At 42.1% G+C, this 20,737-nt stretch overlaps 1 protein-coding gene across 9 annotated transcripts in view; it reads right to left on the reverse strand.

Annotated features, from left to right (window-relative positions):
- ptprfa (protein tyrosine phosphatase receptor type Fa) overlaps positions 1-20,737 on the reverse strand; it is a 397,951-nt gene that overhangs the window by 99,475 nt on the left and 277,739 nt on the right. For all 9 annotated transcript variants that reach the window (XM_082506013.1, XM_082506017.1, XM_082506019.1 and 6 more), the window contains 4 exons: positions 16,468-17,049; positions 14,659-14,795; positions 12,396-12,540; positions 7,248-7,553 (listed from right to left, as the gene is read on the reverse strand). In XM_082506013.1, coding sequence (XP_082362139.1) covers positions 7,248-7,553; positions 12,396-12,540; positions 14,659-14,795; positions 16,468-17,049 — 1,170 coding nt within the window. The remainder of the gene's footprint in view (positions 1-7,247; positions 7,554-12,395; positions 12,541-14,658; positions 14,796-16,467; positions 17,050-20,737) is intronic.

A 20,737-nucleotide genomic window follows, 5' to 3' on the forward strand; every position in this document is an offset into this window, starting at 1 on the left:
TGAGCCAACAGCCAACACTGTAGAAACTGGTGCATCAAACCACTCGACTGTAATGCTGAGGGACAGGAGAACATGTCTTTATTGTGCCGTTTTTTCCCGTCTGCTTTGTTCTGGCAAATGCTTCATGTTCCCATCTCTGTGAAAGAGTTTAATCTCAACGAGCCTGCCTCATTTAAATAAAATTGCAATAACTGTTGCATGGGGTTACGTTTATTTTAAATGGTGCCCACATGTCCAGCAGCAGATGTAGACGAAGACGTGTGGTAAGGCCTATCCACGGTCATTTCTCTTCATCAGTTGGACCACTTCAAAGTTTGACCTGACGAGGTAGCTACCAGCCTGGAGAGGCTGCAAGGATACGTGAAGGTCACTGGCTATCTTTGCAGGTTATCCACATCAAAGCTTGTCACATGGAGCCCCAAGAGGATGCTGGGAGCTGGGTTTAGAGCACACACACTTTCTACTTTGCTGCATATCAAAATAGGCTTAAAAAGATTCCTCTGGAATGCTTGGTCAGCTTCACAGGAAGGTGTAAATGAATACAAATTTAACTTCAATAAAAATGAGGAGATGAGGCTCTGCTAATATTAATGGAATTCACACAGAGAGAACAGAAAAGGAAAATACTGAAAAACAGGGAGAGAAAAGTGTTAAAGCAGCAAGCAGAAGTATTAAAGTATCAACCCGGCACAGCAGGCAGAGGAAAGCTCTGCAACTCGGTGTCAGCACTTTGCACTTTCGACTAATTAGAATCGTTTAACCTTTTATAAAATCAGAGACCTTCCAGAGTCAAGCTTCACGCTTTGGAGGAGAAACGTCAATAAACCACAGTGTTAACTGCAAAAGCAAAAGCCAGTGAAGAAGAAGAACAAAATGAGCATGTAACAGACAACGGGATCCTAAAGCAGACTAAACACAGCTTTGAAGTCCATCTGCTGCCACGGATTAAAATAAAGCCAACCTCAGCTGAAAAGCAATAACGGTGGTCGATTTCTGACTAAAACGTCACTGTTTGTGGAAACAACCTCCTGTGGTCATGGGAGGAAGTGCATGCAGCTGCTACAGTTGTTTTCTAATGCATGCCTGATGCTAATCTGATGCTAATCTGATGCTAATCTGAGCAAACAGAAATAACACAAACTGAAGAGATTTCTTTTCTTTTTCAGGAATGGGCTTTTCTATTTGCTCATTATTTAGCTGAGGCCTGAAAACGTAAGAGCAGGTGTTTCATATTCATTCTGTGGTAACCACATTTACTTTGATAGCTGCCATGCAACAGCCCAATAAAGACAAAGTATTTTAATTATTCAGCTATTCTACTGAACCAACCAGAGCTGGTTTGGCTCAATGGGAAGAGCAGCTGCTGTGAGATCTAGTGGCACAGGTTTCAATCCTATGTGACATTTGCTGCACATCTTCCCTACTTGCATGTACTCTGCTTGGCTGTAGCTCAGGCGGTACAGCAGGTCATCTACTGATCGGAGGTTTGGTGGTTCGATTCCTGGCTTCCCCTAGTCTGCATGCCAAATATCCTTGGGCAAGGTATTAACCCCAAATTGCTCTCCGATGCATCCATCGGAGTGTGAATGTGTGTGAATGTTACTTAGAAAAGAACCTAGAACAATGTGCTTGTGTGAATGGGTGAATGCACAAGTTGTGTAAAGCGCTTTGAGTGCTCAGAAGAGTAGAAAAGCGCTCTATAAGAACCAGTCCATTTACCAAGTTTTCTTGCATCTGCTTTTTGGCAGAAAAAGAGTGGCTAATGAAAAAAGTGGTTGTAAGAAGGCAAAAAGCCGTTAGTGTCGAATCAACGTCAACAAGCCAACAGAAGTGAAAAACCAACCTGGAGAGGATGAACGTTGGGTTTCGGTGGCCTGGAGAAGATTTTCCGACAATAAATCAGGACATGCCGTTCTTCAGATTGATTTTATCGCTCCACGTCCTGTCTGTATACGTCCTCCTGCTTGCCTGGCTTACACTTTACAAAGGCCTCTTTGTCTGCTGGAGTTTTTATGATTTCACTAAAGCTAAATGTGCCGTGAGTGTGGACACGGGTTTACTTATCTTTAATTCCCACTATAACATGTAGATGCTTACTGCAGACTGTGAGACTCACACACTTCATGCTGGTTTTAAACTTGTAGGACCATCCTGACTGACAGCGTGAAGCCGGATCTTGTGTCTGTGGCTGCTGGGGGTTCTCTGCAGCGGCTGTCAAAGCTACTGCAGCCACTAATTGTCTCCTCTGTATCGCTCTCACTGGGTCCACTCTGTGTGCTCACTTCCTTCTGCACACATCAGATTAAACAAATCCACAACCTGAACGACCTCTGTATGCAGTTTGGATTTATTAGCATTTACTCACATCTTTAGAAGCTAGCTGAGCGTGTAAATATTAAACGTTGTTAAGAAGGAGATCCAGCGTCACTGCTTTCTCTTTGAGCACATGAAAGATCCCGTATGTGACAAAGTAATCTTCTCTCAGCACAAGAGCTGAACACTGAATTAAAACTTTATTCTTCAAACAGATACTGTTGGAAAGTTTACTTTTGTTTAGTTGGGTCACAAACATACAAACTGTTCTTATTTCTGCAATTTTAAAAATAATCATCAAAACTTTTAAAGTTCTCGTTCACATAAATGCTGTTTTGTCTCATGGAGTTTTTGATGGATAATCATGGAGTATAACAAGGTGAGCAAGTAGCAATCATAGAACAAAACATTTGATTTGTTGTGCATAGTGAATTTCTCAGCATGGAGGAAAAACAAGCAGCCAGATCGACTCCTTGAAACGTTGCCCTCTCACCTCAACATGAAATTTAATTTGAAGTGCTCCACACTGGCTAATCAAGGCTGTGATATCCTGACTTATCTTTAAAGTTCTCTGCAGTATTACAGTGTCCCACTGTAATAAAATAGGTGAAGTGATGGGAAACAGCTACACGAAAGACCAACAACCTCTAAAGTACCTAAAGATAAACTAAGCAGAGTTTAAGCAGTGCAGAGCAGAACAGAAATGCTTTTCAGGACCAGCAGAGAACAGTGGACATGAAAGCAAAAGCTGGGACAGTTATGTTGCATTTCCTGCAGGAGAAAGGGGAAAATGATAATGGCTGTTAGTTTGCTTTAAAATGTCAAATCAGCACATTTTCATCCCAAGGCATCAGTCGCAGCTGTGAGATCCTGTTGGCACCAGAAATGTGCACCAGGTATCAGTCGTGCTCTTAAACTATCGGACACATTAGAGGCAGAGCAGAGGGACAGACCACATGCAGGTGTCTGTGGTTACTGTCTAGCTTTGCCTTTGCTTTCACTGGATGATTTGTTCTGTGTTCCCTAAGCTTCGTACAAACCAAAGAGCTTTGGGCCTTCAACCAAAGCAAATCAACAGGACTGTGATTAAAAAACAAAACAAAATAAACACTTTTTTAAAAAAATTAAGATTACTCAAAAACAAAATAGATTTCTGTTTAGGAGAGATCCCAAAATAAACTTCCATCAATAAATGAATACAGACTCTTAAATTCATGCAACATTTATACACAATCTCTGAATCCAAAGGTCTGTTTTGAGCAGTTCTGATGTACGGTGGGTTTTGTTGGAGTCCTATCACACTTTTACTATAACTGCGTCACATTAATGACACCATGGGTCGACACAACTGCAGTCTTTGCCTTTAGACTGAGCAATGGCTGGCTACATTTATTTCTGATTTGTGTCCTATTAAAACCAACACAAGCAGGAGAATAAGCTCACAGAACAGGTCCTTTGTCTCGGGGCATCAGGGAAGCCGAGTATAACTTTGACGTGTCCCAGTGAGCAAAGTCCCAATCACAGCCTAATGAAATCTGTAAAAGAGATCCAATGCCTGTCTGACAAAACTCTGCTACGGCTCCTCTGTGCTCATATCAGAATAATTATAATATCTAAGAAGAAAAATTGTTATTCTCTTTAAATTTGAGTGTTTCCTTTATTGCAGATTATTAAAGGAAATTACAGTAAGCCAGGAAAGTTCAGCGTACGCTGCGACTATGTCAGGGAGCTAAACGAGAATGTTTTTTGTTACTCGGGCTGACACGGATAAGAGCTGGAAGGAGGATTCGTGGGAGAAAGCGTACACTGTGTGGAGAATGGACAGATGCTGGAGAAATGCAATGAGAGCTCAAAGTCAAATGGGGTGCAGAGAGATGGAAAGAGATGAAAAGAGTGTGAGATTCAAATTCAGTGGGTGTTCAGAAATAAAGAGTGATGAGAGACGCCAGGAGAGAGAGAAGGGCAGCAGATGGAGAGGGTTAGTGGTGTGAGGAAGGAAACTGTGCTTCTAACACTATTCAGATTTGTCTCTTTGAGGTTTCACCCATAAAGAAATGCCATCCAGGAAAACAAACAAACAAAAACACTGGTCATAAGGTCACTGTTGGCTTTTGGCAAGTACTAAAATATTCTGTTTAAATCAGGTAACTGAAAACTGTTGGGCAGGTTTGAAAGAAGAGGGGTTAGTTTTAGAATCATCGTCAGGTTTGAGTAAAACCGATTAACTGCAGAGCTTTTATGTCCTTTTAGGAACGCTCTAAATATTTCAGTGGCATAAATTTTATTTTCATACATACATACATACATATACACATATACATATATATATGTATGTATTAGGGGTGCAACGACACTCGTATTGATATTGAACCGTTCGATACAGAGCTTTGGGTTCGGTACGCATATGTATCGAACAATAGCTCGTTAGCGGAGATTTGCCGTGTTGTGGCGTCAACGTCATTTCAGATTAAGGCTGACAGCACTAGTGGGAACACAACGAATATGACTGCACATTTACTCCGACATCATCCTAGTGCAAAGACAAAAACAACAAGCACGCATGCTACAAACTTTACACGAGTCATTTAGACAGCCGTTAGCACAGGATTCTCCTTATGGGGACCTGATATGTTTAATGTGCTGCTGAGAATATAGCCCAGAAGAAGCGTATAGTATAGCTTTTATTTTGGAAAGAGACATTTCTCTGTAATAAACTCTCTTTTCCAAAGATGAGCGATTTGTCGATCAGATTAATTTTTTTATCCCTTTGTTTTTTCAGCAACATTCAATTTAAAAACTGTACTTTTGAGTTAAAATATATATTTATAATTTTAATAAATGACAAATTAAAACAGCATGAACATTTTTTTTGTATCGAAAAAATATCAAACCGTGACACCAAAGTATCGAACCGAACCGTGGATTTTGTGTATCGTTGCACCCCTAGTATGTGTATATATATATATATATATATATAAACGAAATCTAATAGTGGTAAAGGCAGAGCTGGAGGTCATTCTTAGGCAGTACAAGACCTGAGCTGGCTCAGAACTGCAAGCGTTAACAGAGGAGAGGCCACCGTGCTGCTATACTTGCTGAGCCTCGGTGATATTGCACAGGACTTAAACTTTGATGCTTTGATTTCCTTGAGTGGTTCCAGAAAAGAGTCCATTACTCTTTGCTCTCATTGGTCATGATACGGCCAATTGTGCCTGCACAAAAAAGAAGAGAATCCTCTTGTAAGGATTTGTTGTAATGCCGTGTGTCTTAGAGATGTGAGCACTGGGCTGTGCTGCATTTGGACTCATCTTCAGCAGTGAAGGTAATAGCAAACGGATGCTGCTGAATAGCAGAGTATCCCTCCGGACTGAATCATAGTGTCTATTTAGCTTGTGCTTCAGTCCTGCCATGTGACTAACAACAGGGAAAGAGCATGCTATGTTGCCACTCAGGCAACTCTCCAGACACCTTGGCCTAGCAGTGCAGCACACCATGTCATCACGCTGGGAAAAGGGACACGCAGCCTGGCAGAGCATGACAGGCAGGAGCTTAGTGGCAGCTAAAGTCTCACAAAATGTAGTGAAATAAGGAAAAGCTTCTGTCTTGATGATTACGTCTATCATGGTGCAGTGAGAGTCGTGACTAACCTTGACCCCCCTTGCTCAGAATGCGTGCTGAATACTCAGGTATGACATACTGTGTCATGCAGACATAACTACTGTGATATTTTAATTCCTAAAACTTTTCTGGGTCTGGTATCATCTCATCTGCAGACCATAAGCAAAAAGGCCCACTCCTCTGTACCTTAGCTTTATTTTCTGTGCATGTATGTACCTACTGCAGGTCTGTATACTGCTCTGTACAGACTGCTGACTGAGCTCGGCATTCTCCCAAAAACCTGAAAATAATCATGCGTTTTATTCATGATATAAGAAATTGTACTGAAAAAAAAAAGGGTCGCCGCCATATCTGTTATAAAAACACAAGTGATGGTGTTTTACAAAGACTGTTGACATTTGCTGCAGAAACCACCTGATATAAACACGACTGCACGGTTGCGATTTCTGTTGCATTTCTTGTCTGCTGCATTTATTAGAGCTTACTTGCACTAGCAGTACAGATAAGGAAGCTAAATTTATTTTTAAAATTCTCCCACAAAGAGCACAAGGTTTGTTTTCAGGTGTAAATCAAAAGTCTTTGACCTAACAGATTAAACACTGAGTTACTCCAGGTTCAATAAAGAGCTGTGTGTATATCTGTCCTGTCGCTGTAGAAACTGTGTTCTACACGCAGGTTTTTCATGGGGTTTCCAATCTGTGCCTACAGGTTGGACAACTTTTTTAGCAAACAGGGACTCAGGCTTAAAGATTGTTTTTTTCTTGAGTGAACATATAACTAATCCAACATTACACACTGAAACCTGAGACAGTGGAAACTCCATGTTTAAATAGGCTTGGACTAAGTTGGCTGAAATGTTTGATCTCCTGTTCCTGAGGTGATGTCTAAAGAACCATAAAACTACTTTTGGATTTATGTCAAAACCAGAGCTTAAGTGCCGTATATGAAGACTACATGATGCACCACCACAGACTGCACAGCTTCATGACTTGGCACCAACTGTTGGCACTGTGCAGGGTAGCCGTGTGTATTAGTGGAATCAACAAGATTACAAATCCTACACCGGACTCTTAATCCAGTCCATCAATCTGATGTTTTGCAGACTGATTTTTATTCATTTACAAATTAACCAGTTTACTCCAAACCCTCCAAGCGTCTGAAGACCGGGTGCTGTATTCTGTATTTGAGCCATGCTTATACACTGCGCTTATGCACACTTTGGTGAGTGTTTGTAAGACTAAACTGCAGCAGCAGGAAATGAATACAAAAGAATTGGACAGTTAGTTTGAATGTTTCCCATGAAACCATCAACATACCATCTTCCTTGGTTCTGACTTTAGCTGCAGAGCTCTCTGGACCTGGCCCAACATCTGTGTGAGCCCTCACCCACACCAAATACTCCGTCCACTTCTCCAGGTCCTCCAAAATGTAGCTGGTGATATCAGGACCAATCCCTGACACCTGGTGGCGTTTCTGGTCCTCTCCCGTGAGTGCTTGGTAGGCCAGGGAGTAGCCAACAATCTCACCGTGCTGGCTGTCTGTGGGCGGGGCCACCCACCTCACCTCGACGCTGGTGGAACTGAGGCTGAGCAAATGTACTTCCTGGGGTGGGGCTGATGGGGCTGAAGGAAGGGGAGGAGGGAGGGTAATGGTCAGGTAGGGTGGATGATGGATGATGAAGCAACTGTCTCTCTGGACTGTGTTACAGAGTAATTATTAAACTGGCAGATTAATGCCACATTATCCTATCAATGTTTTTGTCATTATGGTTTGTGGAAACAGTGTCTCCTGCTGTATGTTCAGTGTACATCATTGTAAACACACAGAAATATGTGATTATTTTAAATTACATTTGTCTGGAGGGGAATAACAAAACCATGAAGCCAGTATGGCTGACAAATCAAACCACAAAGTGCAAAGAAGGCCCCGCCCCTCCAAAAACTACGTGTTTGGGACTCGCCTGTTCAGAAAGCTTTGGTTGATAGGTGTGCTGCCACAGGCTCTGCTTGCTGTCTGCTATGCGTCACCTGGACCCCTCAAGCATGTTTGTAGTGTCGGTGCCTCTTTCCAGCATTTTAAAGCAGAAATCGGACAAATGTTATAACTTTGTTTTTAACAGTGCAGACTGTCCAAGAATTCTGTGTCCCAGTTTGGTGAGTGAAAGTTTGAGTGTGTTATCTGTGATCTAGCACTACCCCTAAGCACTCGAGGGGCATGTCAGCATGTGAATTACACTCAGATGTTACCTGCAGTAGTTCCACTCTGACAGAAAAATCTTGAGCCACGTGTCATTTCTTTAGATTTTGTCAGGAAAATGGGCAATTTTTGGTATTTTTCTTCTGCTTTCTGTGCCTGAGTGGAGGTAACGTACAAATGTGATCAATGAAGTCTCATTTTATCTCATCTCTTATGACAGAGCCTCCTCCCTGCTTTACAGTTGGCTGTAAACACTCCTCGTCATATTTCTCTCCTGATCTTCGTTGTAAATGTTGATAAAATTTATTTCAAATTTGGATTCATCACTCCATGAGATCAGCCACAAGTTCAAGTTTCGAAGGATACGCCACGCTGAGATAAGATTAAGCTTTGGGCTAATAGCTCTTGGGAATCACCTTATTGGTGCAAAAATACTATTTCATGCCTGTCAAACTATGTGATTTTTTTCTATTTTCAAATAAAGATACAATAAAGATACATTTTAAACTTGGTTCTTTGCAAAGCTGCAGTGCCTCTTCACCTCACTGTGCAACACCTTTTGTGCAATACTTTTTGTAAATAGTGCAATAGACCTCAATACTTGAAATGTGCAATTCACTTGTATTTTCATTTTTATTCCTATTTATCCCCTTCGTATATTTTATTTATATAGGTCTCTGTATTTATATATGTGTGTGTATATATAATATTCTGTAACTCTGTAACTTCTGTCGGTGCTGTGCTTTTGGAAACCGAATTTCCCAGAGGAACCCACCCGAGGGATTAATAAAGTTTTATCTTATCTTATCTCTTATCTAAGTTGTACTTTTGCCTGTATGTGTAGACAACACTGGGTCGTACCTTGGTACAGCTTCCTATTTAAGCTTGGTAACAAAAGCTGAGAAAACTCAGTTTTGTCTTACATGTTTAATTATATCACTTCTTGCATTAGTTGCAAAATTGCCCCCCTTCCTGGATCAGAAACAAAACAATCACTAAATATTTTGAAACATGACAGTAACAGTCCTGAATTCATCTTTAACAAGATGACTAAATATAAATGTTACTCAGACAAAAATAAAGCAGTTTGGGTAATACTTGCACTGCATTTTCCACAAACCATAGAGATAACCAATCACATGTAAATGAAGATGATTTTAAGATGAAAAGTTATTTATCAGGAAATCTTTCTGTGAATAATCGATGTGATGTCCTCAAAATAACAAGTACAAATAACCTTCACAGTCCAGAGGGCAGAAAAATGTCATACTGCAACACACACACACACGCACACACGCACACGCACACACACACACACACACACACACACACACACACACACACAGTGTGAAGTTTCACCAACTGAAAGATAAAACAGGCACACTACAGATGAATGCATGTATGCACAATGACCCACAAGAGCAGAATACAACAACACTCAACAACAAAACCAGCGACTGAGATGAATGTGGAGCAGGTGAAAGAGATAACACGGGTGGCAGTTATCACGCTCGCCTGTGCTGTGGCGGCCCCAGCCGAGCGGATGCACTCAGTTCCTGTTTGAACAGCGCTGGAAGCCTCTTCGTTCTCCTGCTGCAGGAAAGGTGCTCGCCACTGGTTGAAAGGAAACTTCATGCATACGAGAAGTTTTGGATGTATCACTGCAGGGGTGCAATGAATCAAAAGGCAGAGATCCATGTGTGGGAGATTAAAGTCCCAAACAGAAACACGAATATGGAAAATAGTCAAACTTCAAGCAGAGGTGGGAGGATTTGAGAGAAACGGAATCAAGATTTGGGCAGAAAAAGAGAGCCGTAAGAAAAAAGAAAACAAAAAAACAGACGCTATTGTGAGGTCTGAAAGATTACATCGCATCGATTTAATCTTTTCTTTTTTGAACATCTAAAACTGAAAAGTGATCTCAAGCCAGGGTAAAAATATTTAAGACTGCGTCTGTTTTAGTCTCTGCAAGTGGTAAAAGATGGACTTTCACTATAAAGCCAGGAACAATGACATTCATACGCACACCTATGTAATCCATTTAGCCTGTAATGAAAACGTCCTGGAGTCATTCAGATCCTGACACAATCTCCTTTTATGTCCCTTTTATGTTCATTTTCACCAGCTTTACCTTCTTGCCCTCCTCTCAGGGCTTCCTGTGTCAGGGTCTCATTGTCTCATCCTGCTGTGTTTTAAGTATAACCAGTCATATGTATCCATTCTCACTTTTGTAATGATTAACATCCCTTTTTCCCTCCACCCTCCCTGCCTGTCATACATTAAGCTATTTCCAAAGGAGCATGACAGAAGAGGTAAAATGAATAAAGAAGAATTATTAACAGCTAACTGCGGCTCCACCAGATCAGTCACACTGAAAGCAAACAGAGTAGAAGGAGGTGTTGCTTGAATTTCAGCTTTAGATTCCTGTTTGTATTTGAATTACATTTACATTATATCACATTTAAAGTTCAACAAACTCACCGGTGAAAACACTTTTCTGAAGTTCAATACATGCATGATGCTTGGTAGGTTAATTATTGTAGAAAAAAATGGTACATTTAAACAAAAGTCTGCAAACAATCTGCGTGTGGAAACATAAATTCATCTAAACGAATAAATGATTGTTTCCCAGACTGCCGTGAGACTCTGCTGGGAAAAGCACAGGACAGTTATTAGATGGTGTTTTCTTTCCTGTAGTAACCTTGCAGTTTCAATACAATATGTATAAAATCTGACAAGTGCCTGATATGCTGTAAGTAAACAGAAGTGAGAGTGGCAGCTGGATGAGAAGCTGCAGGGAGGTGGCAGCAGTGGTCAGGGTCCTCAGACTTGTTTGCAAGTTCTCTGACGCGTTATGTTTGGCAGTCAGAGCAGCGATGAGAGAGACTGCTAATCAAAGAGAATAGTTTACAACACATTTGTTTGCAGTGTGACAGCTGAAAGATTTCAGTCCTGACAGGTAAAACAAGTAGCTGAGCGAGGGCTTGCACTCCTTCGGGAAACTGTCATAAATACTGCAGCTTCAGCTCCTCATCGGCCGGCACGCCAGAGCTCTGACGCTAAGATAACACATCGTAGTTGTGAATTAACGGTGTTCGATGGTGTTAGTGACGGAGCAGCGATCGAAGTCCTGCACATCGCCACATGCTCGGCCACATTTCACATGACAAACAATCATTTGAAAGGAAGATGACAGTTGTGATGAAAGCTGTCTCTGCAAATGTCTGTTTGTGTTTGCTTGGCCTTACATCATAATGTGCTGCATGTATCGACTCAGTGACTTATTGGACTATTTGTCAAAATGTGCAACGCCCGCTGATTGTTACGCTGCAGAAAGCAGAATGTACATAAATACCAAGCACGCCCCTACGAACGATGTCGTGTGTGGATTGTGTCACAAAGAGGCGACATTTTCTTTGGTTGTTGCCTTTGAATTTTATAATTGAGTTGAAGCGTGACTGGCAGGTGGAAAAATTCAACATATAATTAATGCTACAGCTTTGATTACATTTTGCCAGCTTGAAAAATGACATTTGCAATTACACAGTTCTGTGAGCTACGCTGCCGTCTGCTGCTGGTCCTATTGTGTTTGAATAGTTCAGCGGTGGCTTCAGAACAGGAGGTTCTGCTCCCCGACTCAGGTGGGAACCATCGGCATGGAGATCTGGGTAAAAGCTGATCTCTTTAGAGAACAATAACACCAGACGGCACTAAAACGCCAGCTTCTCATATAAATGAGTATTTATCATTTTTATGCTGTAAATGCATAGTTGAGCAAAAAACACAGTCTTAATGTTTTAAATCACAGAAACACAACGAATAAATCGCGTATGTGAAGCAAAGTTAAGCTCCAACATGCTGTGGGAATAAAAAGCAACTTGTCAATCTTTCTTTCTAAAAACAGTAAGTGTGACAGAGACGGTTTCCTGCTGACAGAGGCCTGAATGAAACACACCGTGGGGATTGCTCTAAACTGACACACGGTTATTCATTGTTTATGCAGTCGGTTTAGCTCAGGTATATTACAGGTGTTCAAATCAGACACAGACACACTCAGTAAACAGAATAAGAGAAAGGAGAAAGCCGGCCGGGCTCCCAGGGAGCTGGATCTCTTAGTTGGACTGCACTGAATTAAGCTCCACTTACCTCCACATGTTTTTGGTGTATTTAGTCAGTTTTAAGTCACAGATGACTCATTTAGTCATTCTCACCTGGACTACATAACTGGAGCCACACCTGTGAACGTGACTGAGTGCTGTTATACTTACTGGACTGAGCTGTCCTGCATTCAATAGGCTGAGTGAAGACGCCTAAGCCCATCTCAGATCGGGCTGCCAGGGAGAAGACGTACAGCGTGTCTGGCTTCAGACCATCGACTGCATAGGAGCCTGCTGCATCGAAAGTGACGCGGTGCTGTGAAGAGACGAAAGAGCACCAGGTCACGAGGGCAAAAATGAAGCCAGGGCCTGATTGGTCTCAACATAATGGAGTCAGCAGACAAAGCCTGGAGCTTCTCGAGGAGGCCGAGCAGCCTACCTGCCAAGCTCCTTGTAACATTGACGAGCCGGTGCAGTAAAGAGAAGTGGAGCTCTTTTCAGCATGCTTGCCTTGTACAGTGGCCAAGCAAAGCTGTCACCTCTCCACCCACAGCTCTGCTCTCACTGTTTCAGCCCTGAATACGCTGCAGTTTGTCTCAGCTTCTCTCTCTTCACACGTACACTTTAGAAAAACAATATTGCACGAACAATAAGGTTTATGATTCGATGCAATATGTGACCAAATGATTGTAACTTTTTATTACTGCCATGACTGTTTCTCGTGTGCCTTAAATCTTTCTCAGTTACTTAATGCAGAGATTTTGGGCAACAGGCAGCTGTTCTTGGAGTTTGGTGGTTGGCATATTTTTCTTCCTGAGATAAACGCTGGTGTTGTTCAGGGCTCGTAATATGAACCTGTGTGTTTTAAACCTGTGTCTGTGGGAAACACCCACAACTACTGAAAAACCTGTCAATGACATCATATTAGGGGAATCATAGGAGGGACTTTTTTCTTATTTTTGTAGTGAAGGAGGTGCATCACACCACAGACAGTGTAGTTCTTGATGCACAACAGCCATCAGCTCATCCAAGCTCTGTTTTTGTAATACATCCAAATTACAGCAAAACCCCTCCAACTCCAGTAGCTTCAAAAATATGGAGACTAGGGCTGGGTTTTGATTATCGATTTATCGATTAAAATCGATTCTGGCTTGGATAACGTGATATCGATTTATTGAAATCCTGAATCGATTTTTTTATATAAATTTATTTTGGCCTAAACGTCAGAATCTCAGGTTAAACCTCACAAAATTTCAACAACCACCAAACAGCTAAAAAAGAGAGCAGGAACACGGAGTCTGCACAGAGACGTAAACACAAAGCTCGGACCCGCCGACGGATCAGGATCAGTGAGATGTGACTTTCTCACCGACGGCACGGACACGGTCGGGGCTGAAAGCCGACGGCTCGCTGATTCTGATGTTTCGGCGGCGCTTTGTGTTCACGCCCTTTTTGCGCTGATTCTGAAGCTGGAGGTTTTATCTCTCTCCAAACAACATTGACCGAACCAGCAGCCAAAGAAGATCCAAACTATGCTTCACATAAACATCGTCATGGATTCACTCTTTGATGTTTTGCTTCCACCAGGATAAAATCTCACTTCATGCACAGCTCTCTCTCTCTCTCTCTCTCTCTCTGTACTGAACAGTTTCTTAAAAGTTTGTTTTCTTCATTATTCGCTTGCTTGTTACGCACAAGTCTACCGTTCTTACAGCCTGTCGGCCGCTGTTTTTTCCTTTTACTTACTTCTGAAAACAAAGCCTCATTTCTGCCGTTCAACACTGAACAAATTTAAACTTTTTAAAATTATGCAAAATTGCAAAACGCTGTGTCTGTAATCAAACCTCTGTAACTTTGCTCTGCTTCACTTCAGCAGCATCAGGTAATGTTCATGTGTTGATGGTTTTTTTCTGTTTTTGATCTGCTGCAGAATATTTTTATAAATCCCAGACCAGGAAAATCACCTTCATGTTTTATCCTCAGTTACTTTGACACAGAGGCGTCGGCTGTGACGCTCACAGCTTTGATAAAGTCTCACAAGTGTCAGATTTCCTTTTATAGATATAAAAATATGGAAATGTACTGATGCATGATCTGAATTATAATAATTCTGACTGTCTGATGCAAAATTTCCCAGATTCAAATCAAATCGAATCGAATTGGGGATCAAATCGATTCGGGACCTTGTGAATCACGCAGCTCTAATGGAGACGGTGGCATAAAATCACCCAGATCTCCTCGTGGATAAATCACAGCAAGAAGTGTTCGTGATGTGATGACATTTATCAAACCTGAATAAAGTGCAGACACTTTGAACTTACTAAAAAGACATTAATGCAAATACACAGCCTGAAGCACAGCATAGCTCCTAGCCAATAAAGATTTTACAAGCAACATCTCAGTGGAAAGAAAAGATTTCTAAGGGGGTATTTACCTTGTCTGTGGGATTGTTGGCTTCCCAGTACACCAGTTCAAAGCTAATGATGGGTTCCTGGACAGGCCAAAGCCATGACAGCATGATGCGTGAGTCTAGCTCAGCCTCACCGTCAAAGTCAGACGGCTGAGCTGGAACTGCAGGAGGAAACAAAGAGATGTGTTAAGATGGAAACACAAAGTGTAAGAAAGTAGAGGAGTAAAGCAAAGCTGGGCGAGGACCTGCCCCTGCCAGGAAAATCCACATTTGTTGTTTCGAACAGGCAGGTAGGTAAAATCCTGTTGGCACATCTATTCACATCATGAATAGATGTGCCAACAACTCAGGCTCTTCCTGCACTGCTTTCATACATGTACAAAGAGTCATCGCTACATTTCCGGGTGAAATTATGCCAACAAAGTATAGAAAACCAACACCTGCCATGAACCAGTAAATTCTTGGAAGCAAGAGCTATATGTATGCAAAGAGGTTTAATATGTTCCAAGCCCTGTAACAGTAGAGTTCAACTCAAAGAAGTTAAAATTCTAGACAATGAAAAAAGTATTTAAGTTGAAATATCTTGTGTCAGCCTGTGAGAGTCCTGAACTCATTTCATTTGCAGCCCGGGTATGGCGCCATGTTTCGTCCTGTCAGGCGTAGCTCACTGTAAAAGATGCTGTCTGTGACTAAAGCACCAGCCTGTCCTTGAACATAAGGCAGGTGTAGCCTTAGCAAAGAAAATGATGCGAGCCAGAAATGAATTCTGCGCAGTTGTGCTGGTAACAGTGAGGTTTATGCCCACATTTACCACAAGCTCAGGCTAGCTTTACCCTGCTCTTAGTGCGGGCTTGTACAAACGTCTGGGCTGCCTGACAGCAACCTGACGCTGACATCTCTTCTTATAAAAATAAATATAATGCAAATGTGATTTCGTTATTTTTTTAATCCTAAAAATCACAAGAGATTTTTCAATAGAACCAAGATTACCTCAATAACAAAACCTTTAAAAAAAAAAGAGTGCACTACTGTATCTTTCATTCATTCATAACTAGTATCACCCTGTGATGCTGGAGTCCAAAGTGACAGCAGCGTTTCAGTCCAACTGTTTTCAGAACAAAACTTTGCCTCACACCAAACATTAAAAACTGACAGTTAGCAATATAAAGCACGAGTCTCTGCACAGACACGTGCAGCCTAACTCAGCTGGTCTTTAATCTTCTAGCTCTCTACTACAACGTCACTGAGATGCCGGACTGTGCCGACGTGGGAGCGGCGCAGCCAATACGGTAGCTCAGTCCATTCACTGCTAATGAGCGAGTGGGTGGCGAGTGCACTGCCTCTGGCTCCCTCTGTCCAGGGTGAAATATTCCAAGCACCACCAATGGAGCTGAAGCGGAGCATTTCCTGCTGTGTGCTACATGTGAGGAAGGAGAACTTTGGAGAATATCCCAACCTGATTTTCAAAATAAAAAAAGCCTGATGAGTGAAAATGGGTGTGATTCTTTTTTCTATATGCATCTCAATCACGAGATGCTTCATGAACTGGCACAGCCATCAAAACTGTAACGAGACCTGAAATAGAATTTTACCAAACAGCACATTATGGAACACAAATGTTGTTTAAGACAAGAGCTGAATATTAATGTGAAGAAGTGTTTAAGAGGACGTAAATGCTCGAGTTGTAACTTGCTTATGCAACAGCAGGCAGCGTTTGGTAACACGTGCACACAGTAAATGATCTGAATAACTTTCACCTCACCAATAATCTGAGCCAGGCGCACGCTGCTTATGATACATTGCTCTGCAGTGATGTAGTGAGCATGTTCTCACCTCCCTGCCTGGTTTTGATCTGTAGAGTGTCAGACGGAGGCCCATCTCCCACTGAGGTGAAGCCCAGCACCCTCAGGCTGTAGGTGATATCTGTTGCCAGGCCTGAGATGGTGGTGAAATGGCTGTCATCTGTGTTGTGCTTCTGCCAGGCGCTGAGCGGGGCATCGTGATCTGAGCTGTAGTAGACCCGATAGCCCCGGATTTGGCCATTGGGCTCTTCGGGAGGCTCCCACTGGACCAGCATGGTGCTGGAGCTCAGCATGCGTGCCTGGACATGAAGAGGTGGTGATGAGGGTGCTTGCTCACTTGTACGGGTGTCCACGATGCTGCTGGGAGGACCCCGGCCAACGTTGTTCACAGCCATGACACGAAACTCGTATTCAGAGACGGGGCTGAGGCCACCAATGCTGTAGCGGGTTGTGGCGACACCATCTACTTCCTGGAAACCGTTCTCAGACAATTTGGCACGATACTGAATAACATAGTAGGACACAGGTTCTGGGTTGCCGGAGTCCCAAGTCAGGGTGACGCTGGTAGCCGTGGTTTCTGTCACAGTGAGGGAAGTGGGCATCTTGGGAAGAGCTGTCAGAAAGCAGAGACAGACCGAGTCAGAAAAACACGTTTCTCTACTTTCTCCATCTACATTATTCTTCCTCTCCGCCAGGAAAGTCACCTGCTGATGCCGGGTACACAGAGCTGTTCAACATTGCCAATCTAACACTTCATTATTATTCAGCTTGCTTCTGTCCTTTCCTGATCTGCACCGGGCCAGTATTATGTTGCCAAGCAGATGGGTGCATGTCCTCCTATGTAAATCCATCTATAGTCATCCAGACCTGAGCTGCAGATCATCAGAAGTGCATCTACTTAATGCAGCCACACAGCAGAGCCTGGATTTTAACAGGATATAAGATAAGTTGCATTTTCTCATAGAAGGGAGGAAAGAAATCCCATCACTGCTTTGTAGATTAAACTTATATGTGTGCGTAAAACCATAATGACTGTTACAACATGTGGACGGGCATGTTTATTAGCTGCATTCATACATAGCGCTTGTGTCAGGTGAGATGTGCCGACTGCAGTGGGTCTGCTGATTGCAGAGTTCAGCTGTCTGTGGAGATCGTAACAGCAAAATGCAGGCAGGCGGTTCATCCACAGACACAGTAAATTGTATTTGGCCTGAAACTTTAGCTGCTCCTCAGTTCTGCTTCTTCTCCTGCGGCTTTTTTTGTTTTAATCACCTCCCTGCAGAGGAGTCAATGCTAAAGTGTGGCTTCACTCAGGATTTGAACCTTGTGGTAATCTTGCTCTTTTCCTAAAACATTGTACTTTCCACACTTTATAAAATATACTATATGACTGACATGACCTGCAGACACAGGCCAGAGTTTGTGCTTCTAAGACCACTTGAATTACAATATTTTCTAGTCCTAAAATACTTCTTAAGTTATTATCTTCATTTTGTTACAGATTTGCACGAAACAAAGCATCTTCCAAAGTAGTGACGGCCAACTCAATTCAATAAATCTACTCAACCATCTAACAAATAGAAAATGGTAAAAGATCAGAGGCAAGAAATAATGAAGCTATCGTATCAAAGACTTTATTAACTATAATTATTCTCTTGCTTTGTTGTTGTCACTCAGTCAGCTCATTCTGTATCAAATGAAGTGTTATACTGAATATGAAGTTTGACAAAGAGAAATAAAAACAGCCTGGATTAGAAACACATGGTGGCAGTTGGGACTTTGAGCTCAACCCTGTGAATCTGTGAGCTGGTCCAAAGCAGAGCAGCGGGGTGCAGAAAAGCTCACGGGTTGCCTTTTGGGATGAAACCAGTGCAACCACAGGCTTTTAGCTCTGCTGCTCCAGTCCTGACATCTGCCTCATTTTCATGCAATGCAGCCAAGCTCCTCTTCTTCTTTACAAGCGCATGAACCCCAGCAGGCTGGGACAGGATGAAGCCGTTGCTCCTCATGCAGTTCCCATCATCTGTTGCCACAATATCTGATACAGTTTCCTCTGAAAAACAAGCTCTAAGAGCTTCAGTTTATGAAAAGCAAATAAAAGTAAAAGCACAGCTTTTTAAAAATGAGATCTGCTGATGAGATCTGTCTGTCACCTCGAGTGCTTGAAAATGATTTCTGACTGCTATCTGGAGACATTTTCCTAACGTCTGTTTCTACTGTATGGCTTCAGTGTGTCATGTGGGGCTGCTGCTCTCATTTTTTCTTTTTAAAACAAATATTGTTTTAATGCAGAAAGTAGTTTCTACTGTGATGTGTACAACAATCCCTCCTGTGCACTTTTCTCATGCTGCTGTTTGTATATTTTCACCAACACTGCAAATTCACAGCTTTCACCTGGTTTCAACAGGAAAACCAGACTAGGAGAGCCTTGAGGCCCCTGGAGCCACTGTTACAGGAACACAGCTACGGAGGAAGTGGCAAATTTTACTGACACAAGTGATCCAAACAAAAGCCAATTTATTATTTTTAAAGAAAAGTCCTATCAGAGCAGCAGAGGTACGAGTGTGACCATTTATGTAAAGACAGATTCACGGCACAGTACCTACACTGGACTTTCAGCCAGGGCACTGGGGTTTATATAAGATGTGGAAACATTGGCTTAATATTTTTTTCTGTTTATTAGTTTCTATTTGGCTAGAAGTGGAAAGAAAACCCATTTTTAAAAAGGCAGGATTAGGAAAGAATAATGATTTAGTTTAAATGCTAAAATCATTATTATCTAACTGTTGCGCATATTAAAGAGCTCTTTGGCACATAGCCTGAAATCAAACTTCTCACACACACAACCAGCTGCTGCTTCATATTTTTGTTCATCAAACTGTATATAAAATAGGACCGGGATCTGAAAAGTGCAGCTAATGCAGCAGGGACTGAAACCTGTTTGATCTTATTAGCAGGGTGCATCTCCTCTGCCAAAACAAGCCAAACTGTACGTGTCTATCAGAAAATGATCCCATTGTTCACCTGATTTATAATCTCAGCAAACGCTGCTCTTCAAGGATTTTCCACAAACCCCTCGAGACCAAGAGGTGGTGGAAGGTATCCAGTGAGCAGCAGTCCTCTGGGCAAGAATGCTTTGCTGATGCCAGAGATCAGAGGAGAGTGGACAGACTGCTTCAAGCTGACAGAAGGACAGCAGCAACTCAAATAACCACTTGTATGCAAAACACAGACCTTGAATCAGATACAGCAGCAGAGAACTGCACTGCGTGCCCAACACAGTACTTTCATTTAGCCTAAAAGTAGCCAAAATGAAAGTAAAGAAATACTGATGGACACAAACCCCTCAGCCTCCTCGTAGATACACCTCCCCTCAGCCTCCTCTGGTATTACTGTATTATTGCTGCTTCGTTCTTGAGTGATCGCATTCAGATGATTTTTAGAAAAGCCAAGTTCTGACCTTGAGGTTGAAGTCACCAAGATTCAAAGATTCATCAGAGGTTTTAGTTCTTGCATTAACTAGATTTTCAGAAAAGTTGACCTCCGACTTCTGACCTTGAGATCAAGGTTACAGGAATTTGAACTCACCTGAGATTTTTAGTAGATGCACCTATCATATCAGTTTCACCCAGGTGACTTCACAAGATTTTCATAAAACTTGAAGTCAACATCAAGGTCACAGATTCAAACTCGTCCAATATTTCACACCTATAGTATCAAGTTGAAAGTTCACACACTTGGGTGTCCACACTGCCTGCTCCCAGCTGCCCACCCGGGTGGTGACGATAAAAACAGTGTTTTACTGCTGAGGGATAAAGACCCACAATGAATCAGTTAGTGGAAGAAAAGGAAAAGCAAATACAAAACACAAAGGTCCAAAAGCAAACCACATGATAAAGCAGTGACTTTCATACTAACATAGACTTTCTACATATCTAAGTGTCCCTTCTGATTGGATTACAAGATTTGCAAGACATTTAATGTGAGATTCCTACTTGAGCAGTGTAGAAAACAATGAGCCTGCTGTAACAAAATATGTCAACGTCTACTATTATAAAGTTTATTATAAACTGTAGAAAATGTCCTATATCTAAACTAAAACTGGTTCTACCAAAAACTAAAATGACCTGATTTGACCTGCGATAACTAAAGATTACAGCTGCAGAGCTACGAGCTCCTGTTTTCTCAATATAACAAAGATACTAGGAGCACATTTCTGCTGCTGTTGCTTTTTCTTCAGCTGATCGTCCTGTATGAAAGCTTTCTATGTGTTAGTCCACTCACACCGCTGCTCCTGTCAG

This window comes from Aulonocara stuartgranti (assembly GCF_965226115.1).
Source record: "Aulonocara stuartgranti genome assembly, chromosome: 15".
NCBI classification, from domain to species: Eukaryota; Metazoa; Chordata; class Actinopteri; order Cichliformes; family Cichlidae; genus Aulonocara; species Aulonocara stuartgranti.